Genomic DNA, 19,578 nt, shown 5'->3' with positions numbered 1-19,578 from the left:
GGTAGTAAATGGATGGATGGATGGATTAAGGTTTCTAGTCCCGACTTTCCGTGTGTTGCATGGTGGGGCCCCTCAGTACATCACTGACTTGCTATGCCCCTACTCTTCAGGGCGCAGCTTCCGGTCTTCAGACCAGGGTCTTCTAAAGATCCCCAAAATTTGTTTTAAAACCCGTGGAGACCTGGCTATAGCTCCCAGACTCTGGAACAACGTGCACCAGTCCCTCCGTGATCTTGACTGTGTTGAAACTTTTAAGAAAAACATTGAAAACTTCTCTTTTTTGTAAAGCTTTTAGCTAATGCACCTTTTAACTATAATTTTTAACACACTTTATCCTTTGTATGATGTTGCCCGTGTTGTTTTAAATGGAATTGTTGTTTTACCTCACCTATATTTTGTACAGCGCTTTGTTATTTTATCTGTGAAAAGTGCTTTATAAATAAAATGTACTTACTTACTGACTTCAACAATTCTTTCTTAGGTTGCATGAAAGTGTGTGGTGATTATAAAGGTAATGCACATGCCATTGTTCGCGTATTAACAATGTTTTTCAACCATTGTGCCACAGCACACTAGTGTACCGTGAGAAAATGTCTGGTGTGCCGTAGGAAATGTCAATTCACTTAATTGGGTTAAAATTATTTTTTGCAAACCAGTATTTATAATCCGCAAATAATGTGCCGTAGTTGAGTGTCAGTGCTGTCTAGAGCGCAGCAGAGTAACCGTGTAATAATCTTTCATATCTGTAGGTGGCAGCAGGTAGCTAATTGCGTTGTGGATGTCGGGAACATGGTTAGTCGTGATCACAATATGCCGACGACAGCGGGAGGCAGTGTGCAGGTAAAAAGGTATCTAATGCTTAAACCGAAAATAAATAAAAGGCAAGTGTCGCTTAGGGATGGCTACGCAAAACGAAACTAAAGCTGAACTGGCTGCAAAGTAAACAAAAACAGAATGCTGGACGACAGCAAAGACTTACAGCGTGTGGAGTAGCAGACGGCGTCCACAAAGTATATCCGTACATGACATCACAATCCACAACAAAATAGTAGCTCAATACAAGAACTAAAACATTACACACAGGAAAAAAATCCAAGAACCCCAAATAAGTCGCGGCGTGACTTGACCGGTCGTGACAGTACATCTACTTTGAAACGAGCTATAGTGATGCATGGTTGGTTATGGTCTGTATTTATATCCAACAATTGTGAGAAGACCTTTTTACTGTCAATATCGGCTGCTGAGATTAATTGTTTTATGTTTTCTGCTAGTGGTGTGTCTCAGGATTTTTTCAATGAAAAAATGTGCCGTGGCTCCAAAAAGGTTGCAAAACACTGCTGTATTATATCGCAATATTTATAAACAGAACCAGTGATTTTGTTTTTATGTGGGCAGACATTTTTTAACGTCACTTGGGTGGAGGGAGTGTTTTTTTTTCCATCCCCGGTGTGGGTTAAATGTTCGTTTTTGAAAATAAGTGTTCGCGTGGACATGACTCAAATCCCAAGACACGATTGTCCATGTAAGGGGCCCTGTTTGTTGTTTTTTTCCACTGACTGAGTATGTCAGCCACGGGCCACATGTATTCTCAGCCGAAGGGGGACTACACCTTCACATCCATTCTTTACACTTTGTTTCCCTCTCTGTTCCTACCTAGCTCCCCTCCCACTTCTCCCCGGGGATTTTACCTTCCTTTCCTCCTTGCGGGGGTTTTTGTCTCATAGTGGCGCTCATCTGTGACACAACACACTTTTCCTCAGCTCTGCTCAGACCTGGTTTCTCTCTCAGGCAAGCTGTTGCCTCCCGTTTCGGCGTTTTACCCAAGTTAGCCCTAACCAGACCGTGATGATCCAATTCCCGGCCATTTGAGGCCCAAAAGGTGTGGCCAAGGCTAAGAAAAGTGAAAGAGAGCGGAAGAAAGGGTCTCTTATTTGTTTGCTTCATTCATTCTGACGGTGGCGTCCCGTTCCACTGTGCTTAGTTGGAAATGCCGGCTAAGAGAAAGCCGATTTTTGACCTAAAGTCCACGTGGTGGCTCCTCCTCCATTCCTCCACATGCTTTTCACATTAAGTGTCGCTGTTTTGAAGGGCCGGTTGTGTAAATCTCGATCCCATGAAGCGAGCTGCCCCTACAACAACAAAAGCCATTGATTCATTTGGCGCCTTTTGTTCCTGATTCGGAGTACTGAAAGTTGCACGGGACGTGATGCGAGTGTTAAAACTCTGCACACTTTTCTTTCCCCCATTAGACAGAAACTTGATGGCTGAGGGGAAGTGGAAGGAGGGGGGGAGGAGGGGTTAAAACATGTGACAGGACTGCTCATTCACATATCTCTAGGGGCGTGGCTTTGGTCGCCGATAGCAACCGGGCACAGTCCCAGGAGTGTGTGTGCGCGCCTGCATTGTCCAGCACAGCTGAATGAGCAGCTTGTATATCTGACACTAACCAGGTCTGTCCATAGGAATTTTGGCCAGTAAAGTGCTTTAAAACATGCAAATGTACCATGAATTGATTAACGTGGACCCCAACTTAAACAAGTTGAAAAACTTATTCGGGTGTTACCATTTAGTGGTCAATTTTACGGAATATGTACCGAACTGTGCAATCTACTAATAAAAGTTTCATTCAATCAATCAATCAAACCGAAGTCTCCTTTCTGATACTTTTCTTTGTACAAAAGTATCATCAACTTTGTTTGGCATTTAAACAAATATGTTCAACTGTCCATAGTGCGGCTTTGGGGTAATTTGTGGTCTGCATTGTAGTTTTGTTTTTCTTCTTCTTGGCCTGCGGCACACTCTAAAAAAATATAGGAAACCAATAAAACAAAAAAAAAATGCAAAAAAAAAAAAAACGAGAAAAAGTGTTGGTACTAATAACTCTAATAATAACTGTTTTGTCATCTATAACTGGGACTGGGAGATATGGCTGAAAACTATCGCAATATACGTATTTCATATTGATCAATATCGATAATTTTTCATACTTTTATGACTTATTTAAGCCTGGCAATAAATACAATACAACAATTTATAACTTACCAAAGGTGATATTTATCAGTGGAGGTACTGTTGTCCAGATACCAATATTTGGTACAGCTCTGGATATTTTTCGGTACTTTTCTAAATAAAGGGACCCATAAAAATTGCATTATTTGCTTTATTTCAACAAAAAATCTTACGGTACATTAAATATATGTTTCTTATTGCATGTTATTGAACACCGCACAGAATAGTTTGGGAAGCTACTCATTAAACACCCATTGAAAGGGTCAGGATGTTGTCGCACCTTCTGCATTAAAACCGACAAAACTAAAGGCGAGTTGGATACATCAAGATATTACAGTTTGTTTTCTCACTCCATGCAGTGAATCCACAGCGAGACGGAAAGACGGCGCAAGCAAATTTGGTAGTCGATATTGTTGTGTTTGTGTTCTGTTTCCTGTTGGCTGTGTTCCCAAAGCACGAGTGACTGCATGGAATAAATCTTGCCTGACAATTTCTGGTTTCTTTCGACCCAAAATTTTAAAATATATATTGAATATTTTATTGAACGCATTTTGTATATATATCGATTGTGTTTATCGCGATATACATTGATATCGTTTTATCGGCCCAGCCCTATCTATGACGCAACGGTGAGATGATTTGTTTCAATACCTTTACCATCTTTACAGAGTGTTGGATTACAGAGTTTCACCAAGATTGCAAAAATACCTTTGGCGGCGGGGTCGTGGTTAAGGCCATTGTGCGGGCATGTTCATCATGACATCAACGTATAATATTATTTTCTTTAAAAAGGCTAAATGTACACCTACTATTAAAACAAAAGTATTCTTAATTAGTGTTAACACATTTTTTATATAATGTTGCTTTATTTTCAATTGTTGCTGCCTTTTTTACAATATACTTTGAGTGTTAAGAGACTTTTAGTGACTTTTTCGTTCTAAAAAACGACTAGCAACAAATTTTGCATCTTTTTCTGGTGTTATCATTGATTATATTCTTGTGTGGAGACTCTTTACTTCTGTCCTTTAATGTTGGCAGTGAGCATGTCACACTTGCTTTGCACTGCTGCTACAATTGCACTTTCTCTCTTTAAAAGCCGCATCTGTCCTAATAATATTTAAGCTTTTTGTAGATAGCTGTCCGTGGGTATGTCTGAAAGAAATTAAAATACGTCCATATGCAGACATTCTGCATCTGCTCCAGACAATCCAGTGTATTTTCCTACTTCATCACAACATCCGGTTTCGGTAGCGCTGTTGCGGGGGTCTAAGTCTTTTTTTGGCCATGTCAATAGTGCACAAACATTAGGCTAAAAGTCTCCATTTATACTGTAACGACCTGCTGGTGTTTTGTTTTATGTTCGTGTGGTTTTTCTGTTCAGAGTTCTCATGATTGCGAACACAGCGTCCATGCCTTGGATTCGCAGAGAGTGAGGAAGTGTTCTTGTGTGTCTGATGAAGCACGGAGGCAGGAGGGATTTGGGCCGGTTGTCAGCATAAGATTGGCAATAATATTTAAAAAGAGCGCCAAACTTTGACTTTTTATGGAGGTACCAATACAATATATAACGTGATACTAATACATTTTTTTAAAGATGTGGTGGCTATTATTTTGCTGTGGTGGTGTACCACGATCAGTTACACTAATGGGAAACCTTAGCTTAGATTTTTTTTTTAAACACTTCAATGTGTTGTCATAACATGTATTGCTGATTTTTTTTTTTTGGGTCAAAATTTTGCATAGATTTTGTTTTCCAGACAGTCTTCAAGCTGTTTTCTGGCCGTCTATTTAAAATATGCTGTTTTATGAACTTGTCTTAATAGTTTAGTCTTTATTTGAAGGGACAATGCACAGAAACATTAAGATCAAAGACAGATATGTTCTGTACCAGATTATAGCCAAATAGCTCATCTCCATCTGCAGTCCCTGGCTACCTAAATTAAAGGGATACAAAAATCATGCAATAAAATTATCACAATAAAATCATACCATATCACGTAATCAAATTAAGAAAAGTCATAAAATGCCCTTTCATAGACACATACTTAATATACAATACAACCACATCTCATTTACATCATCACACAAAGACAATACATGCTCTTGTTCACATCTGTCATCATTTGTAAAAACAACCATGATTTTAACAGACACACCTCACAATTTACAACAAAAATGCTGTCATGGATGAATATATTACACATTAAGTTGATCCGTCAAACATAGTGGCCACCTTAGTGACCGTGTGAGCAGCTTTGATTGCTCCAAAGCCACTTTTCAACTTCAATTTACATGAATAGTAATCTGTTAAACTTTTCAAGTTTGTTGTGAGGTTGTTCCATTCCTTTATGACTTTATGTGAAAAGGCTGATTTTGCAAAATATGTTTTACATCTGGGTACTCTACACTGCCCCCTGGTGGAGGCTTGTGTGTTTTCTAGTTGTCACAGCAGATGTAAACTGGACAAAGTGCCGAAGTGGCGCTGGTGCAGTGTTATTTAGGATTTGATGGACCATTCGTATTGATGCTAATCTTTGAATATTAGCTAAGTTTAACAATCTATATTTTTTGAGAACTAAACAGTGATGGTAGTGTTGTAGTTTTCGGTCAAGGATTTTGAGCGATTGTTTGTGCAAAGTTTCCAATGGCCTCAGAGTCATTTTGCTTGCTGCGACCAACATGTTTTACAATAATAAAAACGAGACATAATCATTGCATTTGCATCGCTCCACTACGACATCGTTTTCTCCCCGTCATCCATGTAGTAGTTTTTAGCCCTTCCATAGCGTGACTACTGACAGACAGGAATTCGAACTTTACGATAGTTTGTAGTAGAAAAGGGAACAGGGAATGATGCAGGTGCATGTACGAGGCAGTCTGCCCCACAACAAGAGGATGGCGGAAAAGGAGGTTATTGACTACAATGGCAGACTCGCGCAAAACAGCTTGGGTAAATCGCTACCATATATGGATATTCCGCTGATGTAACACCTGGGAAAACTTCACACTTGGGGGAAATTCCAAACAGCTTGTTTGGAGGAAGTTAAATCCTCCTTTGTGGTTTAATTTAAAACTGTTTGAACTTGTGCAGATCTCAAATACATAAAATCCGCTACCAATAAATAAGAAAAGTAGTTTTGTGCTCTATAGAGCCCCTTTTAAGACAAATATAAATGTAATTAGATTAATCTTTTCTTTTAGTATGTGGCCCTTGATCCGAAAAGTTTGGACAACCCTGCTATAAATTATACATTCGATCTAATAGGCAGTTTGCAACAAATTTGCATTTTCCTTAAAGTGCGCTAACTTTCAAACGTGCTGCACGTGTATCTCGCCACCCTCGTTCTGCTCCAAACATGTAATGAACACCCTTACAGTATAAAATACAGTACGCTTGTGTGCATTAGTTAGGTTTGTTGTCAGCTGATTTGGCAATGTTTACCGAGTATCATTAAATGAAATTGCCTATCTTAACACTTCTTGATTCGGACTCTTTTAAGAGGCACGTTAAAAAATATGCAATTGAAGTGAAGTGAATTATATTTTATATAGCGCTTTTCTCTAGTGACTCAAAGCGCTTTACATAGTGAAACCCAATAACTAAGTTACATTTAAACCAGTGTGGGTGGCATTGGGAGCACGTGGGTATAGTGTCTTGCCCAAGGACACAACGGCAGTGACTAGGATGGCGGAAGCGGGAATCAAACCTGCAACCCTCAAGTTGCTGGCACGGCCACTCTACCAACCGAGCTATACCGCCCCAATTCTCATATTCTCATTGGGCTATTTTCAACTAGTATAAACATATCAGTCATTTGAACTTGAATATATATAAATGTTATGTTTCTTTCCACAAAAGTTTAACTTTGTTTTTGAAAGCCTCATAACCAAACAGTAAGACCAATCCTGTATATATATTAGCGATAGGGGTGTTTTAATCAGGGTTTTATTCTGATACGAATCATCCACTGGTGAAATCTGCCTATACCGATCACATGTTTTTACTATATTTTATTTGATCTTTTTTAATGGTGAGTGCTATATTCAGTGTACAAATATCAACCTAATATCCAAACTAGTTCCTGATTTTATTTTATTACATACAATTGTTTGTTGTTAGCCAAAAAAAGAACTAGTTGGAATATTGTGTTTATATCAATAGACTCACAATAGCATTCATCATAAATAAATAAGACAAATAGTCACACTTAACACTTGTGATCCGGATTGGCGGATTTCTCTCATGGATTAACGGTTTCCAAATTTGCAGCATAAAACTCTGATCGGAACATCCCTATTTACAACAGATAAACAAAAGGATTTGTGTCCAGAGACTTATGCCCTGAATTTTTAAACATTAACAAACACAACAAAAGCAACAACAAATATTGAAAATAAAATGATTGATAACTGTACTGTTTATCATGTACTATATCAGTCAACGTTTATTTATACAGCCCTTAATCACAAATGCCTCAAAGGGCTGCACAAACCACAATGACATCCTTGGCGCTGATCCCACATCAGGGCAGGAAAAAAACTCAACCCGGTGGGAACAATGAGCAACCTTGGAAGGGACCGCAAATGTGGGGGGTCGCTTAATGCAACAGGGCAGTCCAAGAGTGATAAATTATTCCATCCCTCGATTTAAATAATCTTAATTAATCTACTTGTTTATAGCATCTTACTTTCTTAAACGTTACATTAGTTAACATAGTTATTGACTTTGGGGAGTAGTTGCACATGGTGTACGGAGATACAGTCTAAGGCCCCTTCTACACTAAGGTTATCCAGGATAAATCCCACCTAACCTTATCCTTGTCCACACACACACAATGGTCGTTTAAGACTGGTATTTTGGCATTTCAATTAACTACAATCCAATATGCTGTGGGGACGCTATTGTAGTGAATCAAACCTGACCCATCATAAATTAATCAAATGTTTAATGGACATGTGAAAGTAAACAATGTGATCAAGAACATTTCACGTCAATCAATCCAGGGATCTGGTCAGGACACTCCTCACTCTTTTGCCTTCACCTTCATTGTCCATTTGTTTTTAATGACTTTGTATACTCTGGAGCTAGGCGTTGAGTCCGCGACATACATGACGGACAATAACTGATACAGTCTGCTTTGGGACCTTAAACTATGGTTTAGTGTAGCTGACACGGTTCTTAGGCTGAATAATTATTTGTTTAAGGAGTTATCCGGCTTAATGTAGACAGGGCCTAAGGCAGCTATCATTTCCGGTCAGCGGACTGATCATCAAAAATAGGGATTGTTTAAAAATGTGGACTGTTTCCAGAGAATCGGAATGAAAGTCCCGTTTCCCATTCATGCTGTACGCCCAACCCTATTTCTATATTTAATGGTTTACATTTTAATTTTGAACCTGTGACCTTACACCGCATAGTTAACGCCAATAGTATCAAAATTAGTGAATCCCTGCTTTGCTAGCAAACAACTCTGAACAACTCACCAATATATTGTTATGCATTTGATTGTGTTGAAGAAAATGTAAAAAGTTGTCATGAAAACATTAACAGACTTTGTGTCTATCTGAATCAGTTCCACCAAAGGCCCGTTTTGCGTTTTTCGATTAATTTTGATATCTATTCCCTTAAGATCAGAAACAGTCAGAGGTGGGTACTACATTTACTCTGTTACTATCTGTGTTGGCCCTGCGATGAGGTGGCGACTTGTCCAGGGTGTACACCGCCTTCCGCCCGATTGTAGCTGAGATAGGCTTCAGCGACCCCAAAGGGAATAAGTGGTAGAAAATGGGTGGATGGATGGACATTTACTCGAGTAACTTTTTGTATAAATTATCTTGAGTACTTTAAATACAACATACTTTTACTTTAGTATTTTTGTGAAGAAACAACGCTACTTGTACTCCGTTACATTGAGTGTTGCACCCATCGTTACAATTATGTATATCATTATTTATCATCTATTTAGAAGATGGATGTATGATGGATGGATGATTAAAGCTTGCGAAGAGGTTTTAATTTGGCTTTTCGGAGAGCTTTCTTCAGGCAGGCACTGTCACATGACCGTTTCACCAATCAAACGTAGGGACTCGTGACGTTTCACTCCATTTCACTAATCAAAGAAAGCCTTGCATACTAAATTATTTGCAGGTGAAAAATAAACTAAATAAATACATTTCTTTTTTTACTCAAAGCAATAAAAAAGTACAGTTATACAAGCTGAAATAAGTCAATATTTCAAAAGGTTAAGTTAAAAACTGACTTGTCTAAAACCGTCAGAATACCCTCAAAGAAGACACTCTAATTACATGAAATGATGCCAGCACATCCCTGCTAATGGTAGAGAACCAATAGGCAGAAATTTCTTAACATAATTTTGAACCTTAAACTTCTTTATATACACAACACAATGGATTGCAGAGTAAAAATACGCTATATTGCCAAAAGTATTTGGCCACCCATCCAAATGATGAGAATCAGGTGTCCTAATCACTTGGCCCGGCCACTGGAGTATAAAATCAAGCACTTAGACATGGAGACTGTTTGTTTCCATAAACATTTGTGAAAGAATGGGCCACTCTCTGTAATTTCCAGCGTGGAACTGTCGTAGGATGCCACATGTGTAACAAATCCAGTGGTGAAATTTTCTCGCTCCTAAATATTCCAAAGTAAACTGTCGGTTTTATTATAAGAAAAGTTAAGAGTTTGGGAACAACAGCAACTCAGCCTCAAAGTGGTAGGCCGCATAAACTGACAGAGTGGTCAGCAGAAAAATTATGGTGTGAGGTTGTTTTTCAGGAGTTGAGTGTGGCCCCTTAGTTCCAGTTAAAGGAACTTTGAATGCTCCAGGATACCAAAACATTTTGGACAATTCGATGCACCCAACCTTGTGGGGACAGTTTGGAGCGGGCCCCTTCCTCTTCCAACATGACCATGTCCATAAAGACATGGATGACAGAGTCTGGTGTAGATGAACTTGACTGGCCTGCACGGAGTCCTGACTTGAACCCGATAGAACATCTTTGGGATGAAACAGAACGGAGACTTGAGAGCCAGGCCTTCTCGACCAACATCAGTGTGTGACCTCACCAATGCGCTTTTGGAAGAATGGTCAACAATTCCTATAAACACACTCCGCAACCTTGTGGACAGCCTTCCCAGAGGAGTTGAAGCTATAATAGCTGCAAGAGGTGGACCGACATCATATAGAACCCTATGGGTTAGGAATGGGATGGCACTAAATGTTCATATGTGAGTCAAGGCAGGTGGCCAAATACTTTTGGCAATATAGTGTATGTGCCCGGTTTATGTTTCGGTATTCGTTAGTCAGTAGATAACAATGTTTAATAGCGATAGATTACATGACTTCAAGACAACATCGATCATATTCATTTATATTATTCAACACAAATGTAAAGATGTAAAAATCTAATGTTCAAATAAAACATTTCAGACAACTTAATTGACATGTAAACCAGCAATAAAAAATTATTCACTTGGAAGTTAGAATTAACAGGAAATAGTCAAATCGTTCTCCCCAAAAAACAATCTTTATGTGTCTGGCAATCATAATAACCACACATGTAGTTTATTTATTATTAAAACATTATTAAAAACACAAAAAGCAGTAAAAGGTTGTAGTTATCTGTTAGAGCCGGAGCTCGACAGTTACTAGCACCACCTTTTTAGCAAATAGCATTCTCTCCTCTGCGATGAGGTGGCGACTTGTCCAGGGCGTACCCCGCCTTCTGCCCGATTGTAGCTGAGATAGGCGCCAGCAACCCCAAAAGGGAATAAGCGGTAGAAAATGGATGGATGGCATTCTCTCCTGCTGTATTTACATTCCCACATAGCTAAACAAGCTGGAATGACCTCAGTCGCCCCCAAGTGTACAAGAGGCGCACTGCGTATGGCCAACAGTCGCATTACAGGTAGAGCATTGAAACTAGAACTTCGCATGTAGTTCTAAAAAAATTATTGTCTGATTATTTGACAAATCAGACTAGGTTTGCATGGTAAACAGACGTCATATCAGCATCAAAGTTTTGATTAGTTATATAAGGCAGTGGTTCTCAAATGGTCGTACGCGTACCCCTAGGGCAGCGTTTTTCAAAGTGTGGGGCGGGCCCCACTGGTGGGGAATAGAGACATGACAGGTGGGGCGCGAAGAACGGGAGGAAATTTCACGAAAGTTTGACAGACATAGCAACAGTAACTAATGGGGGCGGGGCTAAGCGGAACAAACTTTCCCGCGGATGGGTAGCAGGCTAATGTGTGGACCACAATTACACAAAATGGATAAATTTGTTACTTGCACCTCAAAGGTCATTGAACCAGACCCAGCGCCTGCAGAGAAACAAAAATCTGAGGGCCTAATCAACCAAAAACTTGATGTTATTTTATGTTATTGAGTTTGAATGAATACAACTTGATGTTACTTGATGTTCAATAAATTTGAAAATGTTAAGCTTGGCATTAGCGTTCTGTTGGGGTGATGGCGGCAGGTGGGGCTTGACAACTCACCCTTTTCCAAAGTGGGGGATGACAAAAAAGTTTGAGGACCACTGCCCTAGGGGTACTTGAAGGTATGCCAAGGGGTACGTGAGATTTTTTTTTAAATATTCTAAAATTAGCAGCAATTCAAAAATACTTTATAAATATATTTATTGAATAATACTTCAACAAAATATGAATATAAGTTCATAAACTGTGAAAAGAAATGCAACAATGCAATATTCAGTGTTGACAGCTAGATTTTTTTGTGGACATGTTCCATAAATATTGATGTTAAAAGATTTTTTTTTTTTGTGAAGAAATGTTTATAATTAAGTTCATGAATCCAGATGGATCTCTATTACAATCCCCAAAGAGGGCACTTTAAGTTGATGATTACTTCTATTTTCATATCTTTTTTTCCAAATAGTTCAAGGAAGACCACTACAAAGGAGCAATATTTTCCACTGTTATACCATTTAATAAATCAGAAACTTAGATTAGATTAGATTAGATAGTACTTTATTTATTCCGTCAGGAGAGTTCCTTCAGGAAAATTAAAATTTTCAGCACAATCCCATTCAAGATCAGACAAACATTACAGGGAGACAGAACAGGATCGCTGACGGGTCTGCCGGCTTCCAGCGCCCCTTACAAAAAAGATGACATACAGGTAAACAAGGTTTGATGACATAGCTGTATTTTACTTCTTTATCTCTTTTTTTAAACCAAAAATGCTTTGTTCTGATTAGGGGGTACTTGAATTAAAAACATGTTCACAGGGTGTACATCACTGAAAAAAGGTTGAGAACCACTGCTATCAGTTAATGGCAAGAGGCAAGGTTTTTCTTTTTTTTTGGCAGTCACATTTGAGTGACGGACATGTTCGCCAATCTGAATGGTTGAGCCATGAATTGATTTACAAGTTGGAAAACTTATTCTGGTGTTACCATTTAGTGGTCAATTGTACGGAATATAAATGATAAATGGGTTGTACTTGTATAGCGCTTTTCTACCTTCAAGGTACTCAAAGCGCTTTGACACTACTTCCACATTTACCCATTCACACACACATTCATACACTGATGGAGGGAGCTGCCATGCAAGGCGCTAACCAGCACCCATCAGGAGCAAGGGTGAAGTGTCTTGCTCAGGACACAACGGACGTGACGAGGTTGGTACTAGGTGGGATTTGAACCAGGGACCCTCGGGTTCCGCACGGCCACTCTACCACTGCGCCACACGGTACTGAACTGTGCAATCTACTAATAAAGCTTTCAATCAAGCTTTCAATCAATCAATCAATCAAAAACACGTTTCTTTCTCTTAAGCTTCAAAATGGAAGAAAGAGGTCCCACTTTGTGCATAGCTCTCAGCATCTGAGCGTATTTATTTACACACGCACGCACACGATGCGTAGACACAGAACCTCACAACTTGTTAGTAGGAAGTTCCGCAAAGTAACACAAATTACCAGGAAAAAATGTAATTATAAAGCCAATTGTCCCGTTGTGGTAATATTTCAGCTTCAAATTGGATGGGCAATATGAGTCCATCAACACGGATGAAGGAGCGAGAATTACATTATGGCAACGAACAAAAAGACAACGTTCGACCTTCCCCAGTTTTTCCAACTGGGGAAGAATGCTCTTTAAAATGTTCAATGTTTATTTAGGGTAAATGTTTGCTTTCAGAGTTGAGGTAATTTTTTTGTTTTGTTTATTTAGTTAGGATAACAAGGTTATTTGTCTTCCCATTACAGTTCAATGTTAAAAAAATCTACAGTGGTGAGAAATAAAAGGTTATATCATTTTAAATGGCTTCTTGCTTTAATTATTATACATTATTATCACGTTACATTATAATCACTGTATAGTATTTATCGATTATTTCTTCAGTTTAATAGCAATAGCTCTGAGTCTGTCTGCATCAAGCCAATTATCTTTTAACATTTATTTAAGATTATTTAATAATGTTTTAATGTGTAACACCTTCAAACAAACTAATGTTAATTGGCAGTCTAAAAGTAACATATCTTTCTTCACTAATTTTTTTTTGCAGTTTTATGAAAATTGTTTTAAGGATATAACAATGTAAAATCACAACAACAATTCTGTAGATACAAATCTAAATCAATTTTTTCTCAAAATTGTGTGGCCCTAAATCAGACTAATTTATTGCATGGACACTTACTGACAGTTCAAAGTGACAACGTCAGACAAGACAGCACAACTCTCTAATGTTTACTTAAAAAAAAGGGAAAGTAACATTTCTATCTTGCCGTCATGTATGTCAGAAATGTTGACATTTGGGTCTACAAGAATTCCGCTTCTTACTCGAGAAAACATGTTGCAGTAAATTGTAAATGTTTCTTTTACAAAACATCAACTACAGTAGGAGTTCAAGGACCATTAAAAATAGCTACTAAATAAATCCGAAGTCACTCACAAGTTACTTAGTACTCGAGTTTTTTTTTTTTTTACAGAATATTTGCTTACTCTTTCTCAAATCATTATTTGGACAAGTTATTTTTACTTGTACGTGAGTCACGATACTCGTATTTAAGTACAATGTTTGCTTAGTCTACCCACCTCTGCAAACAGTGGCCTACAAAGCAAAGGAATCGTTGTCAGTGCAGTACAAGAATGTTTGTCATATAAGACATTTTTAAGCAGTGCCAGAGAACATCTATAAATTAATTATTAATTATTATAATTATCAATAATAACTTAGTTGGTCCACCATTCTCTTATGTGAGGCTTTAAAGGTACTTATATGTCAACAGACAGGTGTGATTTGCTGCTGCTGACCCTTGCCATGCACTTTGGACACCGCTGGTTTACAGCTTTTTATTTTATTAAATGTTTTTTAATAGAAAACTGCAAGTCCGCTTATAGCAATTTGAACAGTGTTGTGAATTTCTATTGCGTTTTTTGTCAATTAAAATGTTCCCTTGGCTGAAGTGCAGGATTAATAATACAGCTTGTGGTCATGTTCTTGATCCAGCACTTTGTTTCTGAATTATTCTCTTGCATTTGTTCATTTACATATTCCACCTGATGTGCTCAGAAACCGAGACATTAACGACAAAAGAGGGTCTCGAGGCTTGGGATTCTCTCCCGCTACTCAAAGGCTGGGTTGAAGTATTTTTTTCCGCCTTGATCTCGGGTTTTACGCTGAATGTCTCGCCTTTGCATACGCTTTTAGGCTTGTGGAGGTGCATCACAACGTTCAATGTAGACTTCCTGTCCCTCCGCCTAGATCTCGGATTTTATGCTGAATGTCTCGCCTTTGCATACGCTTTCAGGCTTGTGGAGGTGCATCACAACGTTCAATGTACACTTCCTGTCCCTCCGCCTAGATCTCGGATTTTACGCTGAATGTCTCGCCTTTGCATACGCCTTCAGGCTTGTGGAGGTGCATCACAACGTTCAATGTACGCTTCCTGTACCTCCGCCTAGATCTCTGATTTTACGCTGAATGTCTCGAATTTGCATACGCTTTCAGGCTTGTGGAGGTGCATCACAACGTTCAATGTACACTTCCTGTCCATCCGCCTAGATCTCGGATTTTACGCTGAATGTCTCCATTTGCATACGCCTTCAGGCTTGTGGAGGTGCATCACAACATTCAATACACTTCATGTCCCTCCGCCTAGATCTCGGATTTTACGCTGCATGTTTCGCCTTTGCATACGCCTTCAGGCTTGTGGAGGTGCATCACAACGTTCAATGTACACTTCCTGTCCCTCCTCCTAGATCTCGGATTTTACGCTGAATGTCTCGCCTTTGCATACGCATTCAGGCTTGTGGAGGTGCATCACAACGTTCAATGTACACTTCCTGTCCCTCATTACAAATGTGACCGTGTGGGATATCGGTACTTAGGTGTACCGAGGCTATATACCAGGGGTGTCAAACTCAAATACAGAGTGGGCCAAAATTTAAAACCGAACAAAGCCGCGGGCCGAGGTTGAACAAATTAACCTTTTAATAGGGACCCAAACAAGTTTTTGATTGAATATTGAACAAGCAAGGCTTATATAACTTTATAGTGACATGCAAAATCAAGTTTCAAATAATAATAATAATTAAAAAATATCAACGGCATCCATCCATTTTCTACCGCTTATTCCCTTTCGGGGTCGCGGGGGGCGCTGGCGCCTATCTCAGCTACAATCGGGCGGAAGGCGGGGTACACCCTGGACAAGTCGCCACCTCATCGCAGGGCCAACACAGATAGACAGACAACATTCACACTCACATTCACACACTACGGCATATCAAATAAAATTTAAATAAAAATTGAATACCTCTTTTCGGCGGTGGGGTTTGGTGATAGCGGGGGGTGTATAATGTAGCGTCCCGGAAGAGTTAGTGCTGCAAGGGGTTGTGGGTATTTGTTCTGTTGTGTTTATGTTGTGTTACGGTGCGGATGTTCTCCCGAAATGTGTCATTCTTGTTTGGTGTGGGTTCACAGTGTGGCGCATATTTGTAATAGTGTTAAAGTTGTTTATACGGCCACCCTCAGTGTGACCTGTATGGCTGTTGACCAAGTATGCCTTGCATTCACTTGTGTGTGTGTGTATAAGCCGCATATATTATGTGACTGTTTGTATGGAGGAAAAGCGGACGTGGAGACAGGTTGTAGAGAACGCCAAAGGCAGTGCGCATTGGGAGAGTGGCCGTGCGCAACGCGAGGGTCCCTGGTTCAATCCCCACCTAGTACCAACCTCGTCACGTCTGTTGTGTCCTGAGCAAGACACTTCACCCTTGCTCCTGATGGGTGCTGGTTGGCGCCTTGCATTGCAGCTCCCTCCATCAGTGTGTGAATGTGTGTGTGAATGGGTAAATGTGGAAGTAGTGTCAAAGCGCTTTGAGTACCTTGAAGGTGGAAAAGCGCTATACAAGTACAACCCATTTTAAAGCCCACTCCAAATATTGTTGTCCCGGATGAAATTCGGGAGGGGCACTGAACTTCAGGAGTCTCCCGGGAAAATCGGTAGGGTTGGCAAATAAGAGTATTAGCGGTGAATGCGGTGTTACAGCGGCGGGCCAGCTCTAATGTTAATGTGATATTGCCTCAAGGGCCAAGTGAAATTACACGGCGGGCCAAATTTGGCTCGTGGGCCAGAGTTTGACACCCATGCTCTGTACTGTAAAATCTAAATACAGGTACCAGTAGCGTTACATACTAAATCAACTTCTAAAAGAAGTTGATTTAGTATTTCATTAACACTGAAAACGAACCCCAAAATATTAATACTACTTTTATAATAAAGAACATTAGAACTTATCTCGTAAATCAGTCGATTTTTTTTCTTAACCACCGTGGAATTATTTGTCCAAAGCCAGGTGGCCTCTAAGGCCATTGAGTGTCCAGAGGCTCATATCTGGCCGCAGTGATCAAAAACCAGTGTTTTCCCAGCTTAGCTGACTGGGGGGGTCGCGCAACAATAACAACATGTGCTGGGATCACACACTCTGCTCCAGCGACTCCCTGGGAAACTTTCGAGAAACATTATTAGTTTGCATATTTCCATGACAGGGGATTGTCTGCAGTATTTGGTAGGCCGCACTCTAGGTCGTGTTGGATCGAAAATATCACCATCAAGATGGCGGCTACACAGCATATCCGTGCCGGTGTACAAATGGCTCATTAATTGGTGCTTCACCGCCAACATGAACACCTCTGTTCCCTGTGCAGCTTTGTATTATGCATGAGTCTTAACCCTTAATCAATGTTTGCTCGTGCGGATATTTGCTCTGGGAAACACTCAAACAAACAGATCCTGTGGTTGAACTTCTATTATTGGTTTTGTCCATGTCACCAGGTTCATTTCCAGTCTTGTTTTATTTTTTTATTTTTTTATGTACGCATTGAAACTGGTATTGCGAGTTAGTTTACTTAAACCTTCTTATTTGTTTTTTTTTTTCATTTCCAGGAAGGACGAGAACAATATGAGCTGGCTGCCACCTCTGAGCAGGGAGGCAAAAAGAAGGCGAAAGGGAAGAAGAAGGAGAAAGACATGGATGAATTAAAGAAGGAAGTGGACATGGTGAGTGTCCGGTTGTTTAGGAGAATGACTGGACAGCTTCCAATGAGCCTCCATTATTTTTCCTGTCAAAGCGCCCCTTTGTTGTCTGTGTTGTACATCTTTTTCCATACATCCTCCCCTCCTCGTTTTGTCTTATCGTTCCTTATCCATTCACAAACAGTCGATATACAACCATGATGCCAATGCATAATGTGCTGTAAATGTCATCGATATTTGGCGCTTAAATCTTGTATTCTTTGCTTTTCTTTGCAGGATGATCACAAGCTGACCTTGGATGAGCTCAATCGGAAATATGGAACAGACCTCACCAATGTGAGATGTGTTTCTCTCCACATCTGATATAACTTTACCTGCAAGATGATAGACACCTCCTGTTTGCCAACAACACAATCTGCTTGAAAGTAATTTATATGCGCGGTAAAAGTGCTGCGATTCAGCTCAAGTACAACAGCTCCTTCAAACCAAGAGGGATAATTTCAGCATTAAATAAATGGAAGATTTTTGTTGATGCCTTGTTACCAAAAAGCATTGACTTGGTGAGACTGGGCTTGCACAATTCTAACATAAGACAAAGCTTTGAACTACAGTTGTGCGATACAGATGATATATGGTAGAGCTTTTGACATTATCGTTATAGATAATTCATGTTAAATTCACATTCTCTCTGTGTCCTGCAAATTTCACAGTGGCAAGCAAACGAATGCGCCCTCTGCACTGTATCATTCTTGCTAGCGGTTAATGTCCCTCCCTCCACAGTGCAAAGCCACTTCTAAGTCGGCAATAGTCACCTAAATGATGGCAAATAAACTATGTTTCATACAAGAATCAATCCTAGAGGACGAGGAATAACTGAACATGTTACACTCCACAGCGTAGGAGGATTTGCTAATACAATACGCCCCCCCTTAGAAGAAAAACAAATCTGTGCTCCCTCCTGACTACAAATAGTATGATGTACACCTCTGAATAACATTTTAACTTTATTGACATGAGACAAAAGAAAGAAATATAGATCAATTTACCACAAATAACTTTATTGACATTGTTTTTTTTTGTCTGTAACAGACACAGTTTGCATCAATTTGCCTGAAATTCCCCCAAAATGTTTAATCCCTTTATACTCGTTTTGACCGACTTGAGCCATTTGATACTAGAAAAATGCAATTGAATAAACTTAACAAGTAGTAAAAATTTCAAACTGATCAGCAACATGAACTTAGGAGCTCAATATATCAGACACTTTTACAAAAGTGAATGAAAAAAATTGTGCTGATTATTTTTTTTATTAGAATGAAGTCAGGATTGATGGTTACAATGTCAAAATTTTTTTAATGCACAGCTTTTCGAAGTGGGATTTGAAGCATGACATAGGGCTGTACGATTTAAAAAAACAAAAAAACAACCTAATTGCAAATCAATTATCGATTTTTATATTTTTTACATACAAATGCCTACAACTGCGAAAATTAGTGAAGGAAGAGATGTTACTTTTAGAATGCCAATCAACATATTCTTGTCTCAAGGTGCCCACACATTAGAACAATGTGCAATAATTTACTTTGGAAATATTTGGGTTTATGCATGCAGACAAACTCAGAGCTTTTGTCTACGTCATGCTCTGAAACTGAAATTAACTGGCTCACTCTGTTTAGTTAATTCCGTTTTAAAATACAATTGCTAAGGTGCTGATAGTGATGCACAGAGTGACACCTCTTTTTCCCTGTTTGACTTAGGAAACAAAGATACAGGCAAACATATTTTGACTTCAATTTCATTTATTGTTCATTTGATTGACTTAACTATCGACCCTAGTCAGCATTAAAATGTTTCCATGTAGCAAGTGGTGTTTATTATTAGCATACTGGCTGCCTCCATTGCAGAGCACACACACTTGCTGTTTCCTTAAACATTTTAGATTGGCCTGGAGGCAAAAGACGCAAGGCTCAACAATTCTTATTGGCGAACATGTCTGTCACTCAAATGCCAGTGACGGCCGATTATTAAAAATGATATCCCCCTC

The 19,578-nt window shown here is 39.3% G+C and overlaps 1 protein-coding gene across 1 annotated transcript in view; it reads left to right on the top strand.

Moving 5' to 3' along the window:
• The window catches only part of LOC133544570 (sodium/potassium-transporting ATPase subunit alpha-1), a 52,029-nt gene that overhangs the window by 11,388 nt on the left and 21,063 nt on the right, over positions 1-19,578 (top strand). Inside the window, exons 2-3 of the mRNA XM_061890051.1 lie at positions 17,445-17,558; positions 17,811-17,870. Coding sequence (XP_061746035.1) covers positions 17,445-17,558; positions 17,811-17,870 — 174 coding nt within the window. The remainder of the gene's footprint in view (positions 1-17,444; positions 17,559-17,810; positions 17,871-19,578) is intronic.

Source organism: Nerophis ophidion, linkage group LG27 (assembly GCF_033978795.1).
Source record: "Nerophis ophidion isolate RoL-2023_Sa linkage group LG27, RoL_Noph_v1.0, whole genome shotgun sequence".
Classification (NCBI taxonomy): Eukaryota; Metazoa; Chordata; class Actinopteri; order Syngnathiformes; family Syngnathidae; genus Nerophis; species Nerophis ophidion.
Note: the sequence above shows the minus strand (reverse complement) of the source record. Positions and strands in the feature narration are given on the sequence as shown.